Below are 22,203 nucleotides of genomic sequence, written 5' to 3'. Positions count from 1 at the left end.
AAACGTAAGATCACAAAAGCCCAAGTTTGGATCTGCTTTACAAGTGTAATAAAGACAAAATTATTATTTTATGTTTTCACAGGGATAATTTTCTTTCAGCCAACAAATCTTATGTTGTTTTTGAATGACAAATGTCTTCACATTTAGATAAAGCTTTATGTAAAACTTGCATTCTAGTTCCAAATTAAGATGCAGCATTAACTCCCTTTTTAGGAAAACCCTTAAACTTACCATGAAGTGTAGACTTAGGTTCATTGAAGTTATGTAATAGTAGGTAAATAAATGCATCCCTACCTGACAGCAGAAGAGCAACACACACTCTTTTCTGCATACAAGCTAAAAATTGCCACTAGCTAGAGGGGACCATGGGACTAAGAAGTTGGACTGGCTTCAGTTCAGGTATTTATTTTCTTACGCTCTTTAAGTGCAGATTATTTCCCATCCTTTCTGTTCTGTGCTTTATGAGACATAAAGCCTCACTTAAACCATGTCAGTTCAGTTCCCCAGCCCTGTTGATTTCCAAGTATTCTGTGATGTGACACAGGTCTTCCTACATGAACCAACTGTGCTGTAAGTGTGAATGCTGCTTCTGAATACTTTTATATATATATATATTCAGCAGCTACAGTGAGCATGTCTCAAAGGAAACATCTTGTGTGTTTTACTTATGCAATTTAGCCAGCCATGAGGGATCTGCCCAAACAGCTTAGAAGTCAAGTATCTCTTTGAGCAGTCAGGAAGGCAGCTAGGGGCTCCCTGCTAAATAGAATTAGGCAACAGAATTAGGAGTAAGAGAAGACCTATGATTAGGTAAGAGCTGGCATTGAAAAATTCTTTCCTGAGAGACATGGCAGACAAAGTAATGGAAGGTTACTTTGAACTGTATTTGTGTTTAGTTTCTGTTTTACCTTGAATTTTGAACGTTGGACTCCTAACATAAAGCAGAATTGTGCCACAGTGGAAGAAAATTATTGTTTCACCCAAAATTCTAACAGAATTTATTCCACCATTTCATGTATGTTATATTAACAACAAAGAAAAGACACTTCTTATACCTACAGAAGTTATTCTCAGAACACTGGCATGAACTTCAGCACAGTTAAAGTGAGCTGCTGATTTAAGGAATTGATTCTCTAGTGTATATATATATATATATATATATATATAAGTATATATTTAACAAGCTATTTAAATTTGTATGCTCACAGTGGATTACTGAAACTATGTCATCCTATGTGTCCTCTCAGCATAAAGCAATTTATAACAGACAATGTCAGTGTTTCCTTTGGACAAAAAAGTAATCTGCATTTGGCCAGCTATGAGTGAAATCCTTATCTGAAAAACAAAAAAAGTAATCTGCATTTGGCCAGCAATGAGTGAAATCCTTATCTGAAAAATGAAAAAAGGCATACAAACAAGTGCAAATCCTGAAAGATCATCCTGACACTGATGTTTTCTCTTGAAAGGTTTGTTCCAAGAAGTGAGTTTTGCTGTGTTTTCCAGAGAGCTACAGTGAGAAGTGTTTTTGTGCTCAAGTGGGTGTTTAATTGGTTCATGGAAGTACCAAACAAGCAGGGAAAGCTCTGAGGAAAGATTCAGTAGAGTTAAGATGCTCAATTTACAAACTTCTCCTTGTACAGCTACTTTTCCAGCCAGACTCAATTGTCCACGAATAATTTGTGTTTAAGAAACATACACACATATACAAAACCCACTTCACTAGAGAAAGTAAAATGTGTGGCTTTTACTGCAATGACCTAAGATATCAAAGTTCAGCGTGTCTTGTCTAGTTCTAATTTATTCTCAATTTTGTTTCTCCAGGGTGACAAAGAAGCAGAACTAGGGCTTCCTTTCTCTCCATTGTGTGACCGCAAGTCTACGATGGTTGCTCAGTCTCAAATAGGTATGTCCCTTTTGGTTCATCCTAAGATTCTTCAACAAACAAAACTTATTCTTCCCTGTGGGGCTAAGATCACAGTGATCATTTGAAACGAGGTTAAAGAGAGGAAATAATAAAGTGCAATGGTGTTATTTTCTCCAGATCAACAGTTCAAAGCTGAGGAGACATTAAATTTATGGTGATGGATCTATGCAGTAAATGAGTTATCTCTGATCTGACTGCAGGGCTGACTGCAGTGCCCAGTTACGACACTACTCTGTGGTTTTCTGAGCTGTGGATAAGAGGTGTGCATGGCAACATGTTATGATATGAGTATTGTTAGTGGATGTGGAAACCTATTATCAGTCCTTTTGATGACCTGGGCAAAAACTATTGCTTTTTTAAAATTTCGTTTATTCCTTCCACTTTTTCACTCCAATTGCTCCAAGCCAACCAATATTTTGTACTGAAGCGAAGCAAACAGCAAACCTTTTTCAACTCCATCCATTCAGAAGCAGATATCTTTTTACAGACTCACTGGTAGTGCTTTGTCTACCTCTCACAGAGTCAGAGAATCAGAGAATGGTAAAGACTGGAAAAGACCTCTGGAGGTCATCTGATCCAACCCTCCTGATCAAGCAAAGACACCTAGAGAGGGTTGCCTGGGACCATGTCCACATGACTTTTAAAGATTTCCAAAGAGGGAGACTTTACAATCTCTGTGAGCAACCTGTGCCAGTGTTCCATCACCTGCACAATAAAGAAGTGCTTCTTGATGTTCAGACAGAATGTCTCATGTTCCTGTGTGTGCCCATTGCCTCTTGTCCTAGCATTGGGCACCACTGGCAAGAGCCTGGCTCCATCCTCTTTGCACCCTTCCTTCAGATGCTTATAGGCATAGATAAAATCTCCCCGAGCCTCCTCTTCTCCAGGCTCAACAGTCTCAACTGTCTCAGCCTCTCCTCATAGCAGGGGTGCTTCAGTCCCTTGATTATCTTGGTGGCCCTCCTTTGGACTCTTTCCATTATGTCCAGGTCTCTCTTGTACTGGAGGCCCCACAACTGGACACGGTACTCCAGGTGCAGCCTCACCAATGCTGATTAGAGGGGAAGGATCACCTCTCTTGACTTGCTGACAATACAACCTAATGCAGCCAAGACTACCCTTAGCCTTCATAGCAGCAAGGGCACATTGCTGATTTGTGTTCAACCTGGTGTCTACCAGGTATTCTAGGTCCTTTTCTGCAAAGATGCTTTCAAGTTGTGTGGCCCTCAGTGCATACTGGAGCCTGGGGTTGTTCTTCCCCAGGTGCAGGACTTTGCACTTCTCCCTATTGCACTTCATGAGATTTTTGCCAGCCCCCTTCTCCAGCCTGTCAAGGCCCCTCTGGATGGCTGCATGGCCCTCTGGTGAGTCATCCAGACCCCGTGTTTTGTGTCATCTGAGAATTCACTGAGGGTTCACTCTACCCTACTGTTTCCTCCAATTATTGAGTGAAAAGTGGGAGGATATGGCAACAAGTCTGATATATGGGGAGATGTCAAGAGGAGTTAAGTGAAGTAAATACATTCAGCAGGCTGGGAGCATAAAAAGAAAAATTTTCCAAAAGAAAATGTGGATTTGTGGGTAGATTGTTATACCCAGAAAGCAAGTGAAATAGAGAGGAGAAGAATGTGATCAAACCTTGACTGGAGAATAGAGTATGAAGCAGAACAAGAGAAATATAATGCTGACCCTAAAAATGAAGGAACTGAGTCCAGAAGCAGGAAGAAAGTAAATGTATTCAATGGAAACAAACAAAAAATTTGAAGTATGAAATTTCTCAGCTGTCTCCTGAGCTGTAAAGAGCTGGCCAAAGAATAAAACAAAGATATTCCCAAACTTAAGAAAGCTCAGATGCACATCTGTGCCTCAGAGCTGTTTTGTTGTTGTTGTTGTTTGTAAAGAGAGATATATATAGTTAAATATTGTCACTATACTCAGTTTGTGCAGTTTTGTCATCCATTAACATTAATAGGGCACTGCCTATAAATCTTACTTTCTAACATTATAAAGTTTTAATTTCTCAGCCTGCTAAATATATTGGCATTATCTTTCTGTAACATCTCTTTTATTAAATCAAAAACTCTTACATTTTCTGCCTATCCGCTGAGGTAAGGCTTTCAAAGTTGTAGGCGAGATTCTCAGAGAAATAATCTGTGCTTATTCATTTATTTATCGGATTAATAGCCTGAACAGATTGTTCCCTGGAATAATAATTACTGCATTTCTTTGTAAAAGTTCCTCTTGAATTCGAAATCATGCCATTATCTGTAGCAAGCAGCCTTGAATTTCTACAAATAAAAACAATCTGTCCTTTGTGAAATGAAATGGTGCTTTTGGCTCTGAAAAGGGCAGATCCTAGAAATCTTGTTCTGGGGGCTTGGCGAGTTTGTAGTTGCTTGTTTGTTGCTCAATGGTCAATTGGGCAATGGGCAAGCATTTTTATTTAAGAAAGTTCTTCTCAAATGAAGACAGAAGGCTTTGCTGTATGCACTCTTTCCATGAAAATGGAGCAATTGAACAACCAAAATTTCCTCAAAAGAAAGAATGTCTCATTCACTTGTTGCTTAAATTTGTAAAGAAATTGTTCAGTATTTAAACTCATAATTTAAAAAACAAACATAAAGTAACGAACCTTGATTTAAAACCAACTAATGCTAATGACTGGTTGATCATATTTTTTCTTCTTCAGTAAAATGGTTGAATTACATATTTCTGTACCCCAGTGAGGTACAGAAGACAGGAGATTTCTCTGTCCAGAAGTCAGGCTGCTGACCAGAGTAGGAGAGGCACAGAGTTTGGAAACAAAACCAGGCCCAGACTTGTATTTCCACACAAGAATATCAGGAGTTAAAACATCTCTGTCTATCTCAGACTGTAGCAAGCTTGTTTGATGGGAGATCAGCCTCTCTTGCAGCTAATAAATGTAGCAGCATCCTTTTATTTTTGTCCATTGACTAGAAAGAAAGAGAATTACAGCTTCAGAAAACATTGAATAAAGACTGATGAATGAATGATTCTGGTTTGTTTGTTTTGAGATGGGCTTTAGGAAAACTATTTTCTAGTCAGTGTTTGCCGTGGTGGTGTTTTTAGGTGGATTGAATGCACTCTGCGTAGGTGCTTGGCATGACCTCCTCAATGTGATGTGTTAATTAGTAAAATCATCCTAGTCACTAGGATACAGAAATATTTACCACACTCATTCTATAGACAAAGAAGTTGATGAATAGGTCATTAGCATTAGCATCAATAGGTTTTAAAACCCAGGTTCATTACTTGATCTTTTTATTTTTTATTTTTAGTTAGCAAACTAAATCACACTTAAAGTACAGTGTCTTCAGGTAAAAAGAAAGACTGGGGTGGTTGTGCTTGGGAATATGATTTAAGTTACATAATTACTAATAAAGTCCCAAGTTCTGTTTCTATGATAGCAGACTGTTTCCGAATTTTATTTTAATTCCTATTTAAAGATAACATAATAGAATAACTTATTCAGGCTATAGAGGAAGAAATATCACACACACTCTGCTTCGGTACAGAGATAATTATATTACCCTTGTTTCAGTGTTACCATAAAAAGTTATACATCTTCAAGTTTGTTCACCTGTTGTCCCTTGTGCAATGTCTGCCTGCATTTGTTAATGAGATGCAAGACTTCTCCCAGGGAAAGCTCGTTTCTTAGATCTAACACTTAAAACTGGACTTTGTTTTTATGCATGGATGGCAAGTATCTCAGTAACTGGATCCCACCACTCCATTGCTGAAGTTAGTGACAGTCATACACATGATATCAGAGATTTGCGTGTCTCAGGGTTGTTAGTGGTGATGAAGCAATTGGCAGTGGTATTACTTGCCAAGCAGAAGTGATAAGATAGATAAGATATGATGGGTTGGATTTCTTTGGTCATTAAGAAGTAAAAAAAAAAAAAAAAAAAAAGGAGAATACAAGAGATGTATAGACAGGCGGACACACCCACATGTAAATAAAATTCTCAGTATCCTCAGGGTCCCTGTGGCACATTTAATACTTTTCTCAGTTAGTACAATTTCCAATGTTTATAAAAATTGTATGAAGTTTGCTAGGGTTATCTGGATTGTGATCTAGTACATAGTTTCCTGTTGTGGCTTCATATTGCATGCATTTCTGATTAACACCCAGAGAGGAAGGGAATTATTTTTCCATAAGTTTGAATAGATAAGACTGTCCCAGGGTCATGGAGGAACATGATTCAGATGTTCAGATAAGACCAAAGGTTTGGTATTGCACAACATTTTCCCCCCAGTTTACAAAATACTGTGTAATATACAGAATATACAGAACTTGCAAGTTATGCTTTATTCAGGCTAGACATGAAAATACACTTAATTATCCATCATTTTAGAAATATAGTAAAAATCACCCAATAGAAATGGAACTGGAAGGATGTTCAACTCCTTTGCACTCTATTGTGTGTCTCAAAGCATCTGAATATGCAGGTGCCTGGCCCATGAGGTCTCTTCTTTTACTGTTCTGTTATCACCCAGAATCACCAGTGTGTGCTGTAACACATCATGATCCAGTCAGAGAGATTTTAATTGTAGGAATGTCTAATTAATAGTTAATAATTACCAAATCTTTAAAAATGTAAATTGATAATCTTTTCCTAGAGGATCTACTACTCTATTTTAACTTTATGGTAAATTCTCAGCCAAACCCCACGTTGAATCGGAAGCAATCTCAAAACTGTATGGTAGCAATTTAGAGAAGTATATTTGATAATGAAGTTGTAAAGTATCTGTGGATGGACTGAAAAATCTGTAGTTTGCATGACTTATGGTGGAATTCAGTATGATTGATGATGGAATGTGGACAGTGTTAACCCTTATACCACTCTATATGAGCATCATTGGGAGATTCAAATTAATAAAGAATAAATGTTATTAAAAATCAGTACACCATAGGGTGGGGTTGAAGACTGAAATGTCTTACTCTTGTGGTTGTTTCATACTGGCAAAACGGGGCAGAATTAAGATAATTTAGCAATGTAGTATCTGGTCCATAGACATACATAGTACTAGAGCAAAAATTGGTGCTTTAGGCCCCAGAGCTAACACAGAACAGGAAACCATGGCCTGAATGATTTTTCCTCCCATCATGGGTAACAGTGCCGTAGTCATCCAGTGTAGAATAAAATAAAAATACTGCAGGTTCTCACACATCAGTAGCCACTAAAAGCCCAATACCATACTTCAGGTCCAGAAGGGAAAGAACTGAATCACCTTAAGAGATATTAAGGACATTGGCTACCTATAGCACTAAGAAATTTGCAAAATGAAGTGTTAAGATGAACATAAAAAATAGCTCTTGCCCTAAGTAAGGATTTGTGGGAAGGCCCCTCACTCTCACATTTTATCTGCACAACTTGGATTTTCTTTCATCTCTTGAGTTTGTGGCCACAGGGCCCTCTCGTCTGCCCTTCCCAACATTCAGATCAGAATTGTGTCCATCTCTGCCAAACTGTATATTGAAGTAGAAGTGATTTGGTCCTTTTTTTTTTTTTTTTTCTCATGTCAAAAAATGGGTGGAATAGCAATCAGTAACAATATGCAAGGTGAGCACTGAGAAGAGAATATTCCCAGCAACCTACTGATATGCAGTAAGGGAAGTGTGTATACAACTCCACACCAGCAGAGCTTACCAGTATTATTCCTGTTATATAAACTTTCTGCTTTTAGAGACTTCATTTCTCAAACTGGGTTTTAACCAAATCCGTTAAGAATTTGGCTTAAATATCACACTCCTCATATGAAACAAATTCTGATGCATCTGTTTGTGTTCTGATTTGCAAAGTTCTTTCCAGTGTTTAAGGAGGTACCTTTTATTGTTTGCTATACTGAAGCTTCTGGGTCAGGGGTTGACATGTAACTCCGTTTTTGTCTTGTAGTATTTGCTGGTCCCTCTTTCAGTGAAGTATAATTTGTTATGGTTAGGTTGTCTGTGAACACTGAAGCAGTGCCTCCACAGAAATCCTTCTTTCACCTGCTTGGCTGTGCTTACATTTCTGATCAGGTTTCATTGATTTCATCGTGGAGCCCACTTTTACTGTGCTAACTGACATGACTGAGAAGATTGTGACACCGCTCATCGATGAAGCTTCCCGCTCTGGCATGTCCGGGTTCAGGCGTTCCAGGTAAATAATCACTCATCCTCTCCCTTCAATCCACATCTGTTGCTCTTGCACTCAGCTACCCTGGTTTTCCCTCTGTGCTGTATGTCAGCTGTGTGGTTTAAAGCCTGTTGTCCACACTGCCAATAAATACCACAGCTCACCTTGTGATGTGATTGTGTTGCAGGGGAACCCCAGCCCAAGGCAGGGCAAAGAGGCGGGCTGGCATAAAATTAAGCCATGCCTCCAAAGGCAGCAAACACAAATGGTTGTAGCCATTTGTAGATCAGGTAAACTTTAGTGCTTTCTCAGTCACTAATATCAAAGAGAAGGTAGTGAGTGTCGCTGCGAGGCACTCATTACTACATGTTAGAAGTATAGAAATACAAAAGAGAAATGGGAAGTATCTGCACACTTGACTGACATCATTTAGGGTTAGTGAATATTTAGGTAGTGAAGATGCACAACAAAAATAATCTAGGCAACACTTTGAGTGATTCTTTTTCTAAGGGACTTTGGATACCAAAAATAATAATAGAAAAGCTGCCCTTTATTTCCAATACTGGCTCAGATTGTGCTGTTTGCTTTAACATTGATTGCTCTGGGATGGGAAGGAGGGGACTATGAGAGAGAACATATTAAAGCTTATCTTCATTTTTTTATGTTTGACTCTGTTAAGTTATCTAGACTTACAGTAATGATTTCTTCTTAGCTGTATTTGGGTGTATAAGCTACTGATTTCTGCTGTGTTTTGTGATGTTGTGTCCCAGTCTGAATAGCATTAGTCCCTCTGATGTTAAAAGATCAAGTGTCAAGAGCACTGGGTCAGAAGGAAGTGCCTCACTCAACTGCTCCATACTCACTGTGGACTTCAAATGTTTTAAAGCCACCTGGACTGAGGTGGTGCAGCAGAACCGGGAGAAATGGAAAGCGCAAGCCACCAAAGGTAACAGCCAGAATTCTTAGTGAAAGAATAAAAATTCTTTTGACCTATTCTTCTTCAAGCTCTTCTTCAATCAAATTATTCTCCAAGTAAGCACTGTTAGTTTGAAAGAATCTGCTTTTCAAGGTCAACAACTTACAGTGAATTCAGAAAGATAGGGATATTGTGACTCATCTGTGCCTTATATGCTTCTGTGTAAGTGTATATAATGAGGAGGATTTGGACAATGGGAGGAAAAAGAAGAAACTGTAAGGGAGGTCCCCTAAAGTCATGAGTCAGACTCAGAGTGAGTGCAAAAATAGCTGTAAAAGTATTTTTAGAGATAGGTTATCAATTGTTCACTGTTAAGTTTGAAAGGAATATGAACGATACTTCAGGGGAAAAGGCCAACATATTCTGGATTCACATCCGGCTTCATATTTGTACCCATAACATGGATGAAGTATTAGGAAGTATGCTGCATATGCTCACGATGTCATGAATCTGTGCAGAACTGCAGATATTTCAGAAGAATATGAGAGCTGTGTTGTCTGCAATCTGACCAGCAGTCTATATCATTATTCTATGTGGGGGGAAGCCAAAAAAAAAAAAAAAAAAAATTGAGTAATTTAAGCTTTAGAACAAAAGAAAGCAGAATGTGTTGCTGATTAATTTTTTTTTTTTATTTATGAAATTCTTCATGATACAATGTCCCCTCTGAGCTGAATGCATGTTACTGAACTCGTTATTTAATTAAATTGTTGTATTTCATGTAAATAGAAGGAGTTTGATTTCAGTATTTTATGTGGCTCTGTCTTTAGAGCTGATGGAAAATTTGGCTTATTTGTTATTGTTTCATCTGCCAGAGCAGATTGCTCCTCTCCAATTGAAAGGCTTGTCTAAAGGTACAGGAAAGCACATATTCAAAATTAAATTTTCCTGGGTGACTAAAACTTACCATTCAGCAAAAGCCTTTCTAGACATTCTATGAAAATAAAAACAAAAGTATAATTTGAAATCTCCTTATCTGTTATTTTTAAATACTTTTTAGGTTTTAAATTGATATTCACTATTTTGCCTTTCTTTTTGGACCAAACAAATTAGAGCTAATCAAATAAGCAAAGCATTTAATACGGTCACTGTATCAAAGTATGAGTGTTAAGTGAATGATGCTGATATAGCTAACTGTTTTGAAGTATTTCACTTCAACATGAGCTGTACATATTTGCTTATCTACAGAGGATCTACTAGATAAAAATTCTACCTGCAAATGAGACCTATGGGGAAATAAATAAATAAAACAAATAGAGAGAGTAGATCATAATAGGTTCTGGATATTTTACTTTTAAATGTGCTTTGTACCCACTTGCAGTGACTGCTTTGCATAAAGACTTTTTTTGTAAATATGTACATGTAAATGTCAAGGTATGATTCAAGCGGATGTGCACACATTACTTAAGTAATGCTACTACTGATAATATGCCTTAACAAAGTATTTCATATTCTTTATTTACAGATTACCCTGCCAGTAAGTGTTTGGTTATTAATACTTTAGCTGGAGAGGAAAATGTTTTATTTTTAAGTACCTCATAAGAAATAATCCTTCTAGCAGATCCTGAAGATAGAGTCTATGAAACAATTAGTTCACATCAAAGTGGAGCACACACTAGTCTGCATTATTAGACATGGGGGACCCTTAAGTAAGGCATTTTATCTTTACCTTTCTGACAGCCCTTAGCCCAGAATTGTTTATTAACTTCGCTTTTTTTAACCAATCTTCATCACTGATAGCTCTGATCAGAGACCTAGTTTATGGGTTAAATGACAGGAGATTCAGAAAGCATAATCAGCTTCTTTTTATCTGAATTCATAGACATTCAGATAATTTCTATGTTTTTGGGTGCATTTAACAATACAGGCATGCCTAATTTTTTTATCCTGAAAGATATATATAAACATAAGTCTTAGCATGCCTTTGGATGGTCTGTGGACTAAGAAACTCTTCTTGGACTCCAGAGCCCTTCCATCAAAACCTTTGCTCACCTGCTGTCTTGCTCCTGACTTGCAGCAAGTCTCTGAGCCCTCCTCCAGCTGCCTTGCCTATCTGAGCCATATGCAGCAGGGTCTTCCATACACTAGGACTTTCAGCTGCAGACCCCTGTCAAACCAAAGTCTAGCAATGTATCAAGGTGCTGTGCAAATATAAAAATAAGAATTATTATTAGCCGGCAGATAAAGCGTTTAACTGTTGATTGACAGAAAATAGCAACTGGGAAGGAAAAAAATATTATCATCATCATTATTATTATTGCTGTTGCTATTATTTTTATTGTTATATAATGTGTAGAATATGGTATTCCCTTTGGTAATAGCATTGTCTCTAGATGTATCAGTGAATCAGTGAGCTATTTTATCCCGAGTGTGGTATTTATAGAAAATGTCTTGGACTGTGTGGGCAAAGTAAGTAGGTTTATTACTGAGCTCTTTTGCTTAAAGGATCTTCATTAAATAGATACAAATTAAAACCTGGAATAAACAAACACCCTGATGTGCAAAGCACCATGTGGATAAAGTATTTTCTGACACTAATTTTGGCAAGAGGCACTCATCAGTTTGACCTCAATGCCAGGGAAGCTCATGGAGCAGATCCTCCTGAGAGTCATCACACGGCACTTGTAGGGCAAGCAGGTGATCAGGCCCAGTCAGCATGGGTTTATGAAAGGCAGGTCCTGCTTCACGAACCTGATCTCCTTCTATGACAAAGTGACGCGCTGGGTGGACGAGGGAAAGGCTGTAGATGTGGTCTACCTTGACTTCAGCAAGGCTTTTGATGCCGTTTCCCACAGCATTCTCCTCAAGAAACTGGCTGCTCTTGGCTTGGACTGGCGCATGCTTCGTTGGGTTAGAAACTGGCTGGATAGCCGGGCCCAAAGAGTCGTGGTGAATGGAGTCAAGTCCAGTTGGAGGCCAGTCACTAGTGGCGTTCCCCAGGGTTCGGTGCTGGGGCCGGTCCTCTTTAATATCTTCATCAATGATCTGGACGAGGGCATCGAGTGCACCCTCAGTAAGTTCGCAGATGACACCAAGTTAGGAGTGTGTGTCGATCTGCTCGAGGGTAGGAAAGCTCTGCAGGAGGATCTGGATAGGCTGCACCGATGGGCTGAGGTCAACTGCATGAAGTTCAACAAGGTCAAGTGCCGGGTCCTGCACCTGGGGCGCAATAACCCCAAGCAGAGCTACAGGCTGGGAGATGAGTGGTTGGAGAGCTGCCAGGCAGAGAAGGACCTGGGAGTGATGATTGATAGTCGGCTGAATATGAGCCAGCAGCGTGCTCAGGTGGCCAAGAAGGCCAACGGCATCCTGGCTTGCATAAGAAACAGTGTGGCCAACAGGTCTAGGGAGGTGATTGTCCCCTCTGTACTCTGCTCTGGTGAGGCCGCACCTCGAGTACTGTGTTCAGTTTTGGGCCCCTCACTACAAGAAGGACATCGAGGTGCTTGAGTGAGTCCAGAGAAGGGCGACGAAGCTGGTGAGGGGCCTGGAGAACAAGTCCTATGAGGAGCTGCTGAGGGAGCTGGGCTTGTTCAGCCTGGAGAAGAGGAGGCTCAGGGGCGACCTTATCGCTCTCTAGAGGTACCTTAAAGGAGGCTGTAGTGAGGTGGGGGTTGGTTTGTTCTCCCATGTGCCTGGTGACAGGACGAGGGGGAATGGGCTTAAGTTGCGCCAGGGGAGTTTTAGGTTGGATCTTAGGAAGAACTTCTTTACCGAAAGGGCTGTTAGACATTGGAACAGGCTGCCCAGGGAAGTGGTGGAGTCACCATCCCTGGAAGTCTTTAAGAGACGTTTAGATGTAGAGCGTAGGGATATGGTTTAGTGGGGACTGTTAGTGTTAGGTCAGAGGTTGGACTCGATGATCTTGAGGTCTCTTCCAACCTAGAAATTCTGTGATTCTGTGATTCTGTGATCCAGCAGTTCTGTAGCAAGCTCCAGCCTCCTGAGCTTTTTCTTGTGGTTCACGTGCAAAATGCAGATTTTTTTTCAGATCTTCAAATGAGAGAGAGCATTGTAAATACCGTGAGACTCCAGGGAAAATATAAACATACATAGCTGGGCTATATCTATGGCAGCTACCATAGATTTTAGGAATGATTAACAAAGTGAGGGAGACTCATATCTAATTTAATTATATTTTCATGTGAGCCATAATTTATTCATTTAGAAATTAATTAACTTTAGCTGCTGGCAAGGAAATACAGATTGGCATTTCTTATAAAGATAACTTTCCCCCTTTCTCTCTTGTATTCCATTGGTACATTTTTCTCAAAACTGGTTCTGATTCACTTATCAGAAGAATTTGAGAAGACACTTGCAAATTCTTTTGTAATTTTTCCTTTGTATCTAAGACACTGCTCCTGTAAGGACCAAAACATCTTCCCTGTAGGTGTCAAGAATGCTTCCATTGGACTGATGTAGAATTTACTCATTGATTTGCAGGATCTGCTTGTCTGCTCATCAACTTACACAATCTCTCAGAAACCAGGAGATACATCTATCTGTGATTCCTATTACAAATATAGTGCAATTGGTTGTCCATGATGGGTTGACTGGTGGGCTGGGCTATTGCAGACCCTGAAATCTTGAATGTAGGCAATATGAGATATACTGAGCTGTCTAGTGCAGTCATATCTGAATGCTTAGACTCACTACAGATACAGATATGTTCTGAAGCTGAATAAGACTCCAAATTGAGTGTGTGCTAAGCTACGCAGTTGCTTTTACAGATTAATTCTTTAGTGATTGTTTAAAAGAGGGAGAAAATTATGGAGTGTCTGCCACAGAGGCTGTGCACACCCAGCCATGTTTATTAGCTTGAGGACTGTGCTGAGGGTCTGTGGTTGCATCCTGCCTTCCAGAGCAATGCAAGAAGCCACACAGAGTTTATGGCTTGCAAGTGAGTCTGTGCAGGTCTGCTGTACCCGACCTGCACAAGAAATGTAGTACCTCTGTTATAAGTGTGTCCTGTTGTACTAGAACCCAAGATCTGGATATGAACAAGAACAGTAGCTTGAATGGGAGAAATTGGCTTCTGTCTTTTTTTTTTTTTTTTTTCCTGAATGTTGTTTAACACCTGCTTTGGAGTTTATACCTTTGCATATTTCTGTTTAACTGCAAGACTTTTGGGGATAGCAGAGCAGGTACTGGTAGCAAGCAATATATTATTTTGCTAAGACAGTTCAGAGATGGAAAGAAATGATAACAGTAAACAGAAACTAAGAGCTTAGGAAGCTGGAAGTGGAAGCAACCTGGGACAAGCAGGAAAAAAGTGGATTTTTGAAGAACTGAGACTTTTTAAGAGCTTAGACTTACATGGTACAACATGAGATAAAATGTGGTTTGACTAATTCCTGTGTGTTAGGAATGGAGATAGATGTATCTCCTTGGTGCCCACAGAGCCTTACATAGCTGATAGATCCTTTTAATTTGTCTTTAAAAATTTTGAGGAACTGCCTTGTCAAAGGGGAACCTTATATGCTAAAAAAATGGTCATGAACAGGAGATACAGTTAGGCTAACATGGGATATTTTTTTTAGAGTACTTTCTTAAATATTCTCCTATGCTCTTTTTCCCTTGTCAAGCCAATTCGTATACTTAACTAAGTAAAGCTTGTTTGCATGTATAAAGCTGGAGTAGATTTAGATGTGTAAGTTGTATCCTTCTTGTCAAATTGACTGATAATCGTGATTTCTTTTCTCATTTTGCTTCTCTCTTTGCTGAGGATGCAGAAGAAAAAGCTAAGAAAGAAACAGAGGAAAGTGTTCATCAGGGAACAGATGAAAAGAAAACAGATGAAAAGGATGAAAAACCAGCTGAAGATGCGACAGCAGCAAAGACAGAGAACAGCAAAGAAACAAATCCTGGGGAAAACAAAAATACAGATTCCAGTGAGAATTGTGTAAATGGGACTCAGCAAACTGGGATGAACAAACAAGAAGTCTCTCAAGGAAAAAATGCACCTAGGACAGATAAGGGGGTGGACTCTCATCAGACAGTGAGAGAAGAGAAACAGCGTGTCCAGAATGGTAAGTTCTCTTCTTCCACTGTTGAATCTAGCCCTAAAACCAGTATCACACCTCAGAGATGGGTGTAACTGGTGTCCTGAAAAAGGATGTTCCAGGACCCAGGGCCTTTTCCTAGAAGTTGGCGTAGGTATCTCCATATGGGAATTGGAAACTGTAAATTAACTCCCAAGTAGTATTCTTCCATAAAAGTTGGGGTTCGTCATATCTGTTCAGGTGCTTTTGGCAGAAAGGGCAACGTTTTCTCATGGAAGTGAAACAGCTTGTTTTGATACACACTTAAAAGCTGAAACAAATTGTCATGGTTCAAAGAACAGCTTCGCTACTTGGTTAACTGAAAGAGGAGATGGAGGAGTTATAAATGCTTTTTAAGGCCTATTTAAGTTATCTTTTAACTGATTCTCAGGTGTAAATATGTTTTGGGACAGTAGATCATTCCCCCCATTCTCTACTTTAAGTGCTATTTTATTTATGTCTCCCTTACTCTATTAGGGCAAACATGAGCCTTTGAGATTTATTGTCAGAAAACTGACACCCAGTTAAAATAAAAATCGCATTTTAGACCCAAAGAAAGTTTGAAAAAAATGAAAATTGCATACCACATTAAAAGAAATGATTAGACCCATGAGAACAGATCAGTTGTCTCTTTCATTGTCTTTCTCTCCCCAGCTCCTGCTCCCTTAAGCCTTTAGCAAAAGATGGCAGTATACGTATCTTCTCATCAGTATGGTAGTGTCAGCCAGTCCCAAAACAGCAACACGTTCAGACTCAGAAGCATTCTCTTAGACAAATAAGCTGTCATACTCTGTTACATATGAGAATTTTTCTTAAGACAGTGTTATGCAGGTGATTAGGAATGGGCCACCCAAAGAGACAAAAAGGTTGGGGACATACAAAATCCCCTTTAGGTTGCAACAGGTTTTGCTTCTGAAATCCTTTGTTTTAGACACTTCTAACAATACAGGGACTAAGTGTGCTCTAGTGATTTTGACAGTACCTATTTCTGCAATGTCTCTCTGCTGCAGGTGTCAAAAATGCTTGAAAGGAATTTTAATGATTTCTGAAAATTAGTGTCTTTCTCAGGAAAAGAAATTCTGCTCCTTAATTTATGGGAGAAGGCCTTTATGAGGTACAATCACTGCAGAGACTTTGGAGACTGATGAAATCTATCATTCACATCTCTAGGTTCACCACAGCTTCCTTTATTCTACGCCTATATGTTAATATCTCATTGTAAAGTATTCACCTTATTATTTCTCTGCCTTTGTAATTCCTTTCAGAAAGATCATTATGATCATCATTTTGCACTGCTGCTGGCAATATGGCAGGGTAGATATTACAAAACTCAGAAGTCCCCTATTCATAATAAGATATTCAATGAAAGTTCAGAAATTTTGTCATCAGAGGAGTTTGAACTCTCTCTCCATCACTCACTGCCCTTGTGCTTTCTCAGAGACATCAAACTGGGAAATAATATACGTGTGTTCATCATCATTGCCTACACACACTTAGGGTCAAGCAACTTCTATAGGCAATGGTTAAAGAAAGCATTATTAGCTTATCATTACCATCTGCTGTATGACGGTGGAGGGAATGCAAGAGACTTCTGTGCTTTGCTAGGTACGGTTTCATTTCATTTCCTGAAGACAATGTACTTTTACAGGCCACCTTTTTCAAGCAGACACCTCAAACCTACTTGGAGCTGCTCATACATCTCTGTTCAGATTAAACTTTCCAAAGGAGCCTGAGTCAGTGGCAGTATGATTAGCTAAGGAGTTGCTGTCTGTCCCATCTTCCTCCTTACATTTTTCTCTCTCACACACAGTGACCTTAATAAGAAAAGCATGAAAGTTTTGGCTGTAAATGAGAACTGAACGGGACATGTTTTTTCCATCTTGTTAAATATTTTAAGATTTCAAAACCATTCTGTTATACTATGATAAAACTTAATTGGACAGTTATCAATTCTCTGTCATACAAGAATAACAATTATTCCAGTGGTTAGGGAACAATGTAGAAAAGAGAAACCTTGCTTCTCTACAATTTCTGGTTTTGGGGCTATTCCAAAAATAAATATTCATTGCCATAACTGTTTTGAAAGCAGATTGGGTCCTTTATAACATATCAATACCTATAATCTTGATCCAAAGCCCATGAAGTAGTTATAATAACAAAATAGTAATACAGCTGGAATAAGCATCACTTTAATACACCTATGCAATGTACAAGTCACATTTATAAAATTCTGAGGTGAGACTCATTACAGCTTTTTCATGTTGGTGTGTGGGTCACAAATTTACTGCTATTCCTTTCTGGGGGGAAGTATAGGATGCCTGCTCTCATTTGTGCAGGCTGCCATTCCTTCTCTGGACATCTGAAGGAAGGAGACCTTATTTGAAGCTGTTTAGACACAATAGCTAAATGAACCCTGTTCTACTAGATCTGTCCCTTTAAGTTATTTTTTATTTGCTCCTGCATTTGGGAACAAAACTTTCTCATTCAGTGAGGGGATGATCTAGGAAGGTCTGATGTGCTCTGCTGTATGACTAAAAGAGAATATAAAATGAGAAGGACTCTGACTAACCTTCCTGGCTTCATAAAATATACCCCAGCTCCAGCAGCCATTTTCACTCTGCATCAACAGTTGCAACACCAAAGACCTTGCTTTACTGGTTTGCTACAGACTCTAAAACCAGTGATCAATACTAGGATGCTCGTCTGTTCCCTGTTATCAGCATAAAAGGACCAACCTAAATGAGTCTGTGGATAAAGAAAACTGGTAAGAGAAAGTGTGACAAAATTATGTAGGACTGTTTGGGATATCTAAGGTTGTTCTTTAATGCAAAGATCTATGGTGAAGCCTCACAGGCTTTTACTCAATCTTTTAAAAGCATATTTTTTCAGATTCCTGATTTTGAAGTGAAGGTGGTGTTCGTGTGTTTAATGGCCTACATGCAGCCAGAGGAAGTATGAGTTTGAATGTGCACTTAGCAGTGTTAACAGTTAGAATAAATTTAAAAGGAAATTGTGAAGCTTGATTTTCAGTAGGACTCGGAAAAAGTTTGCCTGGTGCATTATTCTATGATAATATGTTAATCATAGTTCATTGTGATGCTTCCTCCTAAGGAACATCTCTTTTTGATATTGCAATTTCATTGGGTTACAGACATTGATACACTATGGTCTGCATTATAATGCTTATAGTATTTCTTACTGCTTCTTTCTAGGTGAATTAAAGGAAGACAGTAAATCAGACAAAAATTATCAGTCTAATGTGGGAAATGAAACAAAGAAAACAGATGGTAAGGACTTAAAATTTCATTACATTTTGTCACCCATTTCTATACGCATTCTCTTGTTTTATAAACATCCACAGTTTATTCTAAAACCAAAAAGTTGTGTGGTAACCAGAAACAGATTTAACAGAAACAGCCACTAGAGCATTAGAGCATAGAGACAGAAACTATTGGGGCATTCTGGGCTAAAAATTATTTCTTTCAAATGCCTAGCACTACTTAGTTGCTCTGTTAGTAAACCACCTTCCTTATCAGTCAATTTCTTGCAGTGCCTTCAAGAAAAATCCTGGATTACTGCAGTTGCTCAATAGGAAACATGGGTTTGTGAGGTTCTATCTTTCTGAGCTTCTTTGGGCCAAATTCTGCTCTCAGTGAAGAGAGGCTGCATGGGGGATGCAAAACACAAACCTAAGAAAAACCCTGCACAAAATGTCTCTGCTTTTTATGATTGCATGTTATATTACACTAATACAATCACAGAGCTTTCTTGACTTAATAGTCTGAGGGAGAATTTGCCAGGTACTGTTGAACCACATTTACGGGAAACAAACCGGAATAAGCATAGAGGCCATATTAAGGATGCTATGGGAAAGGAATATTGATAAAGTGCTGTTGAACTGAAGCAATCCAAGCTGTAGGACAGTTTCTTGGGCATCTGGAAATAATTTCACATAACCCTAAGCCTATTGTTAAGGTCCATAGATCTTTTAGTAGCCTCAGCAAAGGAGAAGAACAGCTATAAAGTCTATGGCAGGTCTCCTCTTCTGCACCTCCTCAGCTGTGCACCACCGGGCTATGAGGCAATATCTGACCCCTTATTGCTCCTGAAGTGATTGCTTAAGTATTGGATAGCAAAATAAATGGAAACAAATGTTAGAACTAAGATTTCCTTTCTATATGTCTCAGTTAAATCAACTGAAATACAGCTATCCCTAAACATAAATAGTTCAGTACTTTATTTTGTTGGTCAAGAAAAACAACCTCATTGTAAGCACTGCAATTTAGAATGGTGCTGTGTTTAGAATTATAGAATCATTCAGTTTGGTAAAGACCTCTAAGATCAAGTAGTAAAACCTTTAACCTAGTGCTAAAATCCACCACTAAAACATGCTATTAAGTTCTAAACCTACATATTTCTTGAAGACTTCCAGGGATGGTGACTCATCCACTTCCCTGGGCAGCCTATTCCAATGCTGCACAACTCTTTGAGTGAAGAAATTTCTCCTAATACCCAACCTAAACCTCCCATGGCACAACTGGAGGCCATTTCCTCTCATCTTGTCACTTGGGATATAAGTCGCAAATCCCTTGCTAGTCTTTGCGTGCTGTTGGCTATTTAATGTCTGTTTGTTCTCTTGTAAGGACATTTTCTTCTCATCTCCGTAGGGAAAAGACCAATGCAATGGGACCAGTTGATTACCTTGAGTAAACAATTGTAACCAGGCAAAGATAATTTGTAGGCTGAATGTTTGTAAGTTTACTTATATTTCATTGTAAGAAATTACTTAATATTCTTATTCCTCTAGCAAAATGACAAATAAGAAGAAAATGTGATAACTCAAAAAAAAAAAAGTAGAACAATTCATCCAGAAGTACGTATTAATTTCAGACACACAAATATATTTTATTTTATTTTATTTTATTTTATTTTATTTTATTTTATTTTATTTTATTTTATTTTATTTTATTTTATTTTATTTTATTTTATTTTATTTTATTTTATTTTATTTTATTTTATTTTATTTTATTTTATTTTATTTTATTTTATTTTTACAGAGCTCCCTTAGCAGCAATTCTTTAAGAAAACTCAATTATATTGTTAGAAAGTCATATTATTTACATACTTTAGATAAGTGTCTGTCAGGAAGACTGTCTTGAACAAGTACCTTTCACAATTCTTTCTTCAGGGATGCAGAAATTAAGAGCTCTCCAGGAGTTCATGAATATGTGCACTGCCTTATGTAACTATAATGGCCCCAGAAGGACCAGTGGGTAGAATGGCACCCCATTGCAGTGGGTGATGGCAGAGCAGAGGTTGTGCTAGAAGACTGCAGCCCTGGCAGGATGAGGTACATGCAGAAAGCTTGGAGCTTCTCTATGCAGGTGCAGGAGTATCAGCTTAGCCAGGAAAGTAGACCTGGGATCCCTAAATTTAATGGCCAAGTTAGCTTTGAAGTCTCGCATCAGGCTTTTGGAAAGATTAGAGGCATCTATTTAGTCAGGCTGGAAGACAAAGAGGTGAGTTTCATGCTGACTTCAAGAGTGAGGTTGTGAATTTGTTTACTTCCAATTTGCTAATCTTTGTGTGCTGTTAGTTATTTAATGACTGTTTTTCTCCCATAAGGAAATGTTCTGCTCATCCCCGTAGGGAAAAGACCAATGCAATGGGACCAGTTGATTACTGTGAATAAGCAACTGTAACCAAGCAAAGACAATTTGTAGGCTGAATATTTTGAAGTCAGAAACTGTAGAGAGAGATTATAACTAATGAACTCATTGACAAAAATAAGGGGGGAAAATTGTGAATGATGTGCCTTAAAGAGGAAAGAGTTAGGGAGGCACTTCTGTTTTGACAAATACTATAAAAGCTCTTCTGTCCATTGCTCTCTCCAGAGCAAATCTCCTTACCAGCCATGTGATGAGGGATGTGGAGAAAGGAACATTATCCATAGATCATATATAACTGTTTGCAGACTACTGAAATGTTTACCTAAACATGTGCTTTCTCACAAGCTGGTACATGGTCTTTCATGTGCTAGAAAAAAAAAAAAGAAGAAAAATAAAGAGAAAGGGGAGGGAGAGGGGAGTTAGAAAGACAGAAGTTACAATTATAATTCTCCCACTACATGTAGATTGCATGTGGGTGAAATTCAGCCTGGGCTTTACTAGCACCAAGCCTGATACTTGGGTACAACAGCCTCTGAGTGTGTGGCTGAGGGATATTTAGTTCAAACAGGTGCCCATTTGTGTAGATTTATCACATCCTATTTCTTCCTTCTCTCTACCACCCATTAGCATCAGCTAGAGCCCTGCATCCAGCTTTGGTCAGTCAGCCACTCTGTCCTGCTGTGCACCTTCATCTAGGGAAGACAGTTACAGAGTGCATAAATCTTTGCAGGATATGTGCCCAATTTACTTTTTGAGCGTATACAAAATTTTATTTTAATATGTTGTAACTGGAATACAGACATGCTAAAACATTTGTAGCATATTCATCCTTCTACGTGGGGAGCAAAGTGGCTGAGGAAACATGAATAAACATCCCATGTGGACACAAAGAAACTGAAGAGGCATGCCTACACTGAAGTAACAGGTGCAATGTGTCTGAGTTAGCTTTAAGCTACCCACAAATAGCTAAGTGTACATGCCTCCAGAAACAGTGATCAGGCTCTCTGAGACACCAGGAATCTATGTATGCATCTCGGCAGAGCTTCACAGAACTGAGTCTATCAGTACCCCAGCCAACTACTTTGAAGGTAGCTTGAGGATGGCTGTGTAAGTTGTGATCATGCCTTAGATTGCAGTATAAACTTCAAAATCCTGTGCAAGTCTCTCAAGCGTAGGCTAGAGTCCTCTAAACTTCTTGTTACTGGCTTTTTTTTTTTTTTTTTTTTTTTTTTTCTGGGACATACTGCTTGTTTTTCAGTACTGACCTTACCTTTAGTTCCAAGAAAAGAGATACAGGTATTCCATTTCCATATAAAGACACAGTCCTATCAGAGACATCATCAGCACAAGTCATCAGCATCAACATCATTATCAAATGTTTCCCACGGGACAGAACATTTTAAAACCATTTTGGTTTTAAAACCTAATTTTCCTATGTGAAAAAAACATTTTT

The 22,203-nt window shown here is 38.7% G+C and overlaps 1 protein-coding gene across 9 annotated transcripts in view; it reads left to right on the top strand.

Moving 5' to 3' along the window:
- Window positions 1-22,203, top strand: part of PDE1C (phosphodiesterase 1C) — a 311,425-nt gene that overhangs the window by 259,162 nt on the left and 30,060 nt on the right. For all 9 annotated transcript variants that reach the window (XM_082755208.1, XM_082755210.1, XM_082755212.1 and 6 more), the window contains 5 exons: window positions 1,822-1,903; window positions 7,971-8,091; window positions 8,838-9,013; window positions 14,773-15,069; window positions 18,294-18,368. In XM_082755208.1, the coding sequence (XP_082611334.1) occupies window positions 1,822-1,903; window positions 7,971-8,091; window positions 8,838-9,013; window positions 14,773-15,069; window positions 18,294-18,368 (751 nt within the window). The remainder of the gene's footprint in view (window positions 1-1,821; window positions 1,904-7,970; window positions 8,092-8,837; window positions 9,014-14,772; window positions 15,070-18,293; window positions 18,369-22,203) is intronic.

This window comes from Aythya marila (assembly GCF_965140915.1).
Source record: "Aythya marila genome assembly, chromosome: 2".
Lineage (NCBI taxonomy): Eukaryota > Metazoa > Chordata > Aves > Anseriformes > Anatidae > Aythya > Aythya marila.
Note: the sequence above shows the minus strand (reverse complement) of the source record. Positions and strands in the feature narration are given on the sequence as shown.